This window comes from Natrix helvetica (assembly GCF_964273705.1).
Source record: "Natrix helvetica genome assembly, chromosome: Z".
NCBI lineage: Eukaryota > Metazoa > Chordata > Lepidosauria > Squamata > Natricidae > Natrix > Natrix helvetica.
Window position 1 is genome coordinate 16,813,551 of NC_138554.1, and position 10,153 is coordinate 16,823,703.

Genomic DNA, 10,153 nt, shown 5'->3' on the forward strand with positions numbered 1-10,153 from the left:
GATAAATATAATGGGTTGCCTGCTTTCGCTGATAAGAGTTAACAAACACCCAGCACTGTTTATTTTACTTTCCATCTATATCTCAGCACAAAATAGTGTTTATTTTCTAGACTGTCCTTCTCAGATTGCAAACTGTGCAATCAGATTTTAAATGAAGGATTCATCTAAACTGTTTAGTAACAGGACACCAGATGCTCCTTCTGCTTTCTCTTACCTGAATATCCCCTGTTGAGAAAGATTTGGAAGAAATATTTTCAAATAATGAACATCTGTTTCAGTACAATTAAATCTCCTTCCAAAGATTATGGAGTGCCTAATGAGGAAGAGAGAGACAATTTGGTGTAGTGGTTAAGGCATCAGACTAGAAACCAGGAGATTTCTAGACCTGCCTTAAACACAAACCAGCTTGATGATTTTGTGCCAGTCACTCTCTCTCGGTCCTCGGAAGGAGGCAATAGCAAATGGCTTCTGGAAAAAAAATTGTGCCATATTGACTGCAGGGACATATCCAGACAGTCTCCAACATGATAGAATGGAAGAAAAAAAAATAAGAAAGCAGCTTTGCCTGAGTACCAGAAGAAACAATATTATATTTAATGGATTAAAAATCTGATCTGATACAAGGGAGCTTCCTACATTGCTGGGAAACACAATGGAGAAGTTCAAAATTATTTCCAAAGATGGTTTTTTTAATCGATAAACTTATCATATTTGAGAATGTCAGAGATGTTTTCTTGTACTATGCTGAGGGAACTGATGATGGCAATGAAATATTTGGAAAGGAGAAGTGAGGGGAAATTCCCATCAATGTTTTATCCTGCCTTTTATAGATACAGAGAGAATGACATTGCATGAGAAGCAGTGAGATGCTTCCCATCTAATGCTAGCCAGACCTATGAAAATGTACAGTCAGGCCAATGCCTCCTTTACTTATTTCACAGATCCTCTAGAAGGCAAGTAACCGTTATGTTATAAACTTCATGGTCTCCACACTTTGTGTTCATTGTTCAGATTCATCCTCCTTCCTTCCTTCCTTCCTCCCTCCCTCCCTCCCTCCCACTCTCTCCCTCCCTTTTCCTTCCTTCCATTCCTTCCTTCCCTCCCTCCCTCCTTCCTCCCTTCCTCCCTTTTCCTTCCTTCCTTCCTTCCTTCCTCCCTCCCTCCCTCCCTCCCTCCCACTCTCTCCCTCCCTTTTCCTTCCTTCCATTCCTTCCTTCCCTCCCTCCTTCCTCCCTTCCTCCCTTTTCCTTCCTTCCTTCCTTCCTTTCTCCCACTCTCTGCCTCCCTTTTCCTTCCTTCCTTCCTTCCTTCCTTCCTTCCTTCCTTCCTTCCTTTCCTTCCTTCATTCCTTCTTCCCTTCCCTCCCTCCTTCCTTCCTCCCTCCCTCCCACTCCCTGCCTCCCTTTTCCTTCCTTCCTTCTCCTCCTACCCACCCCCTTCTGATTTTTAATCATGGTATGCAAAGATGTAACCTGCTGAGGAAGATGGGGAGTTTTGTTTAGCTTCTTGTTCTGGAAGGGAAGCCCAGAATAGTACAAGAAGACACGAAATGAAGTTACAGAATATGGTTCAAGGTGGAAACTATCTTATCTTATTGCAGATGGTCTCATCCAACTGGACCTCAGTTGAGGAATTCGTGTTGCTGGGATTCGGAATTGGGCCACATAACAGATTGCTACTCCTCATCTTTTTCACTATTCTGTATGTGCTCACCTTGGTTGAGAACATCACCATTATTATTTTGGTGCTCCTGGACACCCACTTGGGCCAGCTACCTATGTACATTCTGTTGAGCAACTTCTCCTGGTTAGAAATGTGCTATGTCTCCACAACGGTGCCTCGCATGCTCTTTGACTTAGCAGTCCCTGGTGGCATCATTTCCTTCCATGAGTGTTTCATCCAGTTCTACGTCTTCTTCTCCCTGGGCTGCACTGAATGTTTCTTCCTCTCGACAATGGCTTTGGATCGGTATGTAGCCATCTGCCGCCCACTGCACTACCCATACATTATGTCTCACAACTTCTGCTACCTGATGGTGGCTGTTTGTTGGATTGTTGGCTTTCTGTGGTATCTTGTTCCAGCGAAGTTGATCTCCAAGTTGTCCTTTTGTGACGTCAATGTCATTGACCACTTCTTGTGTGATCCTGGTCCGATCCTCTCCTTGGCCTGCCCTCCACTTGGGAAAGCTCCCATTTTCAGCCAGATTTGTCTCAATGGTCTGCTCATAGGCAATATAACCTTTGTCGTGGTCTCCTACAGCATGGTGATATTCACTCTAGCCAAGACCTCCGACAGTCTTAGGAAGGGCTTTTCTACCATCTCTTTCCATTTAATTGTGGTCTCACTTTTCTATGGCTCAGTGGCAGGCATGTATTTATTACCAGGTGGGGAAAGTCAATTAGGAGTCACCAAGGCTGTGACTCTCTTTTACACCGCCATTACACCCTTTCTCAATCCTTTGATCTACTGTCTAAGAAACAATCAAGTGAAAGAAGCCCTTGGCAGACTGCTAAAGAGAAAGGGGAGACTAATATGGAGTAAGTGATTGTCTATTTGCACACAAAAAAGATATAGCACAAGCAAAATCAAACTAAAATGCTAAAACCTGCAGAAAATGCAAACTACAAAGTATGCATATTTCATCTTGAAATTTTCAATGTTTCAGCTTCCTGTTTATTTCCCAAAAAAATCTCCTTGGGTCCCACCTTATCCTCATAATACCCATATAAGTTATAGCAAGACTTTATCCTACATCCTACATTCATTTGAACTTTCCTGTGATTGGAGCTGCTGGCTGGAAGGGGGGAAGCAGAGAGACAAAAAGGAGTAGGTAGTGGCCCGCGCACCTAATGGCACATGAATCATATGTTCATAAACCAAAATAGTAATAATACATTCTGGATTAGTGTGCTTGAAATTGTGATTTTATTTTATTTCAAAATGACCGGTTTAGTTCAATGTAATAGCTGTCTTGCACCTGTCTTTCACAGTACTCTTTTCAAATTTGGATACTGTCATCTTTGTAAACAAATTACTAGTCTACATAGACAGATTACCTATCTAGAATCTCTAATCTGTGCTCTCCAAGCAGAAATTAGGTGTACAATTCGGCCATTCAACTCTATAGAGATGCCACGCTATCAGCCCCCCCACCGCAAAGATCCTGCAGGAGAAGAGCAGTCTGGACAACTGTGGGATCTGTCAGGGTGAGAGCTGTGAACCATAAACACAAAGCTTTTGCTGTAACCCAGCATAACAGATATAGCGCCCTTGCTGACCCTAATGGGGACACTAAAGAGACAGGTCAAGGTAGCTATGATAATGATGACTCAAATAAGCAGAGGATCATGGTCCAAAATGAAGAACTTACTTTGGAAAAGCAAAATGGGGAACCAGATATCACACATGAGTTGCACAAGAAGAGCAAGATATGCAAAAAGAGAAGTCACCTTCTGATTGTAATTCAATCATAAGGAATGTAAATTTAGGAAAGGATGTGGAGGTTTCAAAAGAGGTCATGTGTCTGCCAGATGCTACTGCCAGCAGAGACAAGAGGCTTATTCTTAAGATAGTCAAGAATGCAAGTAAGGACTGTGATGTTGATGCCCGGAAAGGGAGCGGCTAATAAATCCAAATTTATTTATTTATTATGCTATTATACATCTTGGCATAAATGATCTGTCCCAAAAAGATGTACTTTCTGTGAAGAATGATCTCCAGAGCTTGGGGTATGAACTTAGTAGTGTAGGCTGTAGGCTTATCTTTTCAGAGGTTTTACCAGTATATAAGGAACAAAAAGAGAAGGGCCAGTGTGTAGCAGAGTTTAATGTGTGGCTAAAGGAGTGGTGTAAAAGGGAAGGCTTTGGTTTTATTAGTCATGATGCCTGCAGCTGCTCCAATGAAAAACTGTACAAAAGAGATGGTCTGCACCCATCCAAGAAAGGGACTGAGTTACTTGGCATTAAATTCACAGATTTTCTGGATAAACGTTTAAACTAAACAGTGGGGATAGAGAATTAATTGATAGAGAACATTTCTGTCCCCCAGCAACCTAAAACTCATAGGGTTATCAGTGCATGTAACACAGATATTGTGCAGGTAAGATTATCAGTCCTGCTGTCAAGCAAAACCAAGCATTTAATAGTGAGTGCCATATCATGTGCATGAATCATACAAGTGGCAAGAAAATAGGAGCAGTCAGGCATAACGCCCGTTATGTAGACAGTAAAAACAGGGTCAATCAAAATGGACTCAAATGTCTATATACCAATGCATAGAATATGAGGAATAAACAGGTGAATTAGAAATTCAAGTAAAAGAGGGCAGATATGATATTGTTGCCATTATGGAAATGGTGGGATGAAACCCACAATTGGAACATACAGCTAGAAGGATTTAAATTATTTAAAAGAAATACACCAAATAAAAGAGGAGGTGAAGTTGCACTATATATAAGAAATAACTACATCTCTACAAAAATAGAGCACAACAATGATGAAAACTATATTGAATGCATTTGGGTCAATATTAAAGGTTGGGGGGGAAATGACATTGCCATAGGTCTATACTACAGACCACCCAACCAAACAGAGGAAGTAGATGAACATTTTGCTAGTCAGCTAACTAAGATATGTAGGAAGCATACCACAACAGTAGTGGGGGATTTTAACTACCTGACATCAACTGGGAAACAAACTCTGCACCAAGTGGAAGATCCAGCAGGTTCCTAACAAACCTAGCAGACAACTTTGTTTTCCAAAAAGTAGAGAAGGAAACAAGGGGATCAGCCATACTGGACTTAATTCTCACTAACAGAGAGGAAATGATAGAAGGTGTTGAAGCCACAGGAACCCTGGGGGCAAGTGACCATGCAATATTGGAATACAACATTATTCAAACATAATTAGTAGAACAAAATCAAACTAGAGTCTTGGACTTTAAGAGAGCTAATTTCAATAAACCTAGAGAGAGCTTGAGAAAAATTCCATGGATGAGAATCCTCAAGGGGAAAACAACTCAAGAAGCTTGGGAAATTTTGAAAAATGAGATTACAAAAGTCGTCTAGCACAATATCAATGAAGAAGAAAAATAACAACTCCCAAAAGAAACCAGCATGGCTGCATAAAGAACTCTCTGATAAATTGAAAGACCAAAAAGATAAGTATAAAAAGTGGAAAGGGGGGGGGACATAATTAAGGCAGAATAGCCCAAGCATGTAAAGATGAAGTGAGGAAAGCTAAGGCTCACAATGAAGAAAGGCTTGCCACAAAAGTAAAAAAATAACAAAAAAAGCTTCTTCCAACATGTTTTTTAAAAAAAAAGTTAAGGAAACAATTGGTCCATTGCTGGGAGAAAGTGGCAAGAAGGTGACAAGCAACAGGGAGAAAGCAGAACTATTTAACTCATGTTTTGCATCTGTTTTTACACAAAGGGATAAAACAGTCCAACCTATCAAAAACAGCACCACAAAAATCAGATTAGAAACACAAGTTGAAATAGGGAAGAAAATGGTAAGTGAGCACCTGTCTACCCTAGACGAGTTCAAATCACCAGGACTGGATGGATTACACCCCAGGGTTCTGAAGGAACTGGCAGATGAGATCTCAGAACCACTGAACTGTATCTTTCAGAGATCCTGGAGCACCGGGGAACTACCAGAGGATTGGAAAAAAGCTGATGTGGTTCCCATCTTCAGAAAAGGGGGAAATTGCTCAATAGTAGTAACTGTGAAAGGAATCTTGGAGTCCTAGTGGACAACCATTTAAATATGAGCCAGCAATGTGCAGCAGCTGCCAAAAAAGCCAATTCAGTTCTATGCTGCATAAACAGAGGGATAGAATCAAAATCACGTGAAGTGTTAATACCACTTTATAATGCCTTGGTAAGGCCATACTTGAATACTGCATTCAGTTTTGATCATCACAATGTAGAAAAGCTGTGGAGAAGAGCAACCAAGATGATTAGGGGACTAGAGACTAAAACATATGAAGAATGGTTGCAGGAACTGGGTATGTCGAGTTTAATGAAAAGGACTAGGGGAGACATGATAGCAGTGTTCCAATATCTCAGGGGTTGCTACAAAGAAAAGGGAGTCAAGCTATTCTCCAAGGCACTTGAGAGTAGAACAAGAAGCAATGGGTGGAAACTAATCAAGGAGAGAAGCAACTTAGAACCAAGGAGAAATTTCCTGACAGTTAGAACAATTAATCAGTGGAACAGCTTGCCTCCAGAAGTTGTAAATGCCCCAACACTGGAAGTCTTTAAGAAGATGTTGAATAGCCATTTGTCTAAAATGGTATAGGGTTTCCTGTCTAGGCAGGGGGTTGGACTAGAAGACCTCCAAGGTCCCTTCCAACTCTGCTATTGTATTGTATTGTATATCCTGTGAACCCCCACACACTTGGGCAAAATCAAGAGAAAACAAGTACATAGATTTTACTAAAGTGGGATAAATTCAGAGTTTTGGTAACTGCAAGATAAATTTCTCAACCTCATTTATAGTGAGTTAATTAAGGAAGAGTCCCTTATAGTGATTTGAATTCTTCCCAGATTTCTTTAATTTGAGCATGCTGCTATTTATGAGCTAAGATGCTGTCTTCTGACTTGTCAATCTCTTGATCTATCTTTTCTCACTTCCTTCTCTAGCTTCCCAAAAATCTCCCATCAATTGTCTAATCTTCAATATTTTAATGACCCAAAGAGCTTGGGAAAAGCCGTTCAGATTTGTAAATTAGACAAATTGGGATAAAACGACTAACATCCTAGAAGACAGAAATAAATTTCAGAAGAATTTTGGCAAGGCTGAAAATTAATCTCTGGGTAGATACTATGTGAAATACAGTAGGTGGTCCTTCAAATAATCTGTCTGTATGTCATGTGTGTGGCTCTGCAGGTAATAACCACACCTTGAATTTCACCTGGAAGCATACCTTCAACAAGTGCAGCTTGCAAAGAAACAAGCCATATGCTCATCATTTCCAAATGCTTTGGGGTCAATTGAAGCTTCAGAGTAGTCTTCAAGAGCTGATCTATGTAGAGAGCATTGCAAGTCAAATTATGAGATGACAAAGGAAAGAGTGGCCATCTGAATGGCTTTCTAATACAGGACAGGGTACAAATGATAGATACACAAGAAGCTGTGCAAATACCAGGAAAACCTCCAGATTGTGAACTATTTTTGAATGTGGACATGTGATCCAAGATTAAAGGTGGAAAACCCATCATCTAGGAAGGACATAAAATCCACAACTACTCAGTAGGATTAACTCAAAGTTTTCCAGATCAGCACAGGTTTTAGACACTGGGACAAGAACTTAACAGGATCAGTTGGCCAGCTTGTGGTGAAGAGGTATAAGTTGGTATCTTCATTATGTCAATAATATCATCCCCCAAGCTAGCAGATGACCTAATATAGTGGTTTCATTTAAAAATTAAACTGTGGAGGGAGAGGAACACAAAGAGAAGGCCTAGGAAGTGACTTCTTTCCTACCAACAAAATATGTTTTAAAATATCCTGAAACAAACTTTTACATAAGTAATGCTTGTTAGGTATCTGAATCTTCAGAAGAAAGCCTCTGGGAACCAAAGCATAGAATAGAATAGAATAGAATAGAATAGAATAGAATAGAATAGAATAGAGTAGAGTAGAGTAGAGTAGAGTAGAGTAGAGTAGAATAGAGTAGAGTAGAGTAGAGTAGAGTAGAGCAGAGAAGAACAGAACAGAGCAGAACAGAACAGAACAGAACAGAACAGAACAGAGTAGAATTCTTTATTGGTCAAGTGTGATTAGACCCACAATTTGTCTTTGGTGCATATGCTCTCCGTGTACATAAAAATACAAGATACATTTGTTATGAATCATAAGGTACAACACTTAATGATAGTCATAGGGTACAATTAAGCAATCAAATCATACTAGGAAACAATCAATATAAATTGTAAGGATACAATCACAGAGAATAATAATAATAAAAAGAAACCATTAGAGAACATTTCACTGAGACAGCTATCAGAGGCATCATCTTGGAAATCTAAAGATTTATGGAATTTCAAGCATTTGTCAGATGAAAGTATAACTTTTTCAAATACTTCAGAAAACAAAGACAATATACTCTGAAATATCCTCCAATGTAATGCCGGGAATTCAATTTTGAAACAATTTTAATAGGATTGTATAGAAACATCTCCCAAGAGCAAACACAACCATAGTGTTAAAATATTGGAGGATTCTGTCTGAATACATTGGAATTGTGGACAAAATAAAGTTTTTGGCAATGTCTTCTCTTTTTATCATGTCTGATGAAAAAAATAATAATTTGAATTTGGGATTCATAAACTTTCATTTAGGATCATTTGGGGATTTTTAAAATAAAAATGAATATAAAATACTTTCAACTTGGCTTTTCACATATGTGTGTGTTTGTGGTGTGTATAAAAGCATTTCTCAAATGAATTAGTGGTGGCAGTCTAAGAATCTAATTACACAAAATATAATGGCTAATGTATGCTCAAAATAGTAGGAGATAGTTAGAAAAAATTGTTTAGCGGGAGTAAAGAACATCCATGCAGACTTATTACATGATTTTATAACATAACCCCAATATTCCTATCAATAGTCAATCCTTACTCAAGAAAAATAGGATAAGAATGGGAACCTTTCGGTGAATTGTACACCTGTGAAATCTTTTAAGTGTTTTCCCATCTTCAGATAGTATTCCAGAGATCTTCACATACTAAAGATAAAGGTTCCCCTTGCACATATGTGCTAGTCATTCCCCACTCTAGGGGTCGGTGCTCACCAATGTTTCAAAGCCAAAGAGCCAGCATTGTCTGATGACGTCTCCGTGGTCATGTGGCCGGCATGACTCAATGCCGAAGGAGCACGGAATGCACCTTCCCACTAAAGGTGGTTCCTATTTTTCTACTTGCACTTTTTTACATGCTTTCGAACTGCTAGGTTGGCAGAAGCTGGGACAAGTAACAGGAGCTTGCTCCATTATGCGGTGCTAGGGATTCGAACCACCAAACTGTTGACCTTTCTGATTGACAAGGTCAGCGTCTTAGCCACTGAGCCATCACATCCCTCTTCACATGCTAAATTTCAATTAAAAGACGATCGTCATTATTTGGGGTTGGCATCTGAAGAACACTGGTTTACTTTTGATTTTGGAGAGCTGGAAACAAAAAGACTAAGGAAATCCTTACACTGTGACCCAGATGGTCAAAAGAATTGATTTCTCTGAATAACATTAGTTGCACAACTATTGTCATAAAATAACCGTTTATATAACGTCAGTTAAGCTTATGAGTTGTGCACACGTATACACATCAAGACATATCAATAGGTAGCCTTTGACTTATGATCACAATTGAGCCCCAAATTTCTGTTGCTAAGTGAGACATTAAGTGACTTTCGCCCATTTTATGACCTTTCTTGCCTCAGTTGTTAAGTGAATCATTGCAGTTAGTAACCCGGTTGTTAAGTGAACCTGGCTTCCCCATTGACTTTGCTTGTTAAAAGGTGTTAAAATGGGACCACATGACCCTGGGACACAGCCATTTTTATGTTCTGAGGTAATGAAGTACGAGGAGGCTGCTGAACGTTTAACCTTTTATTCGTAACAGTAACTTGACAGAACAGAGCAACAAAAATCCCAGCTGACAGCTATTTATACTGATAGCTGTCAGTCGGGGGAACCAATGGGGTAACTGGAATTCTCCCGCCGAACGGAAGGGCCAATCAGGGAAGACCGGGACAGCGCCACCTGCTGGTGGACGGCCTCAGTACACAACAGCCATGGCCATAAGTATGAACCAGTTGCCAAGCAACTGGGTTTTCGTCACATGACTATTTATTTATTTATTTTATTTATTTCTTAGATTTTTAGACCGCCCCCTCTCCCAACAAGGGACTCGGGGCGGTGTACAGTCAATGCCAATAAAATACAGTCATAACAATAAAATACATTTAAAATATATTTGGAGGGGGAGATAGACTGTACAAGAAATAAATATATTCTAAAACCCTAAAAACATCCCAATTAAAACCCCAAACCCAATTAAAATAAATCCCCGGGAGGTAAAACTAAGAAAGTGCCAGGCCAGCTGATTGAAATAGGTGAGTCTTTAACTTTTGACGGAAGGAACGGAGGTC

General features: G+C 39.7%; 1 protein-coding gene across 1 annotated transcript; it reads left to right on the forward strand.

The window, feature by feature from the left end:
* Positions 1-1,600: 1,600 nt before the first annotated feature.
* LOC309401313 (olfactory receptor 11G2-like) lies at positions 1,601-2,545 on the forward strand (the record flags this gene model as incomplete). Its single annotated transcript, XM_081970381.1, has 1 exon — positions 1,601-2,545. One exon carries the CDS (start codon positions 1,601-1,603, stop codon positions 2,543-2,545), a length of 945 nt encoding a protein of 314 aa, XP_081826507.1.
* Between the last annotated feature and the right edge of the window lie 7,608 nt (positions 2,546-10,153).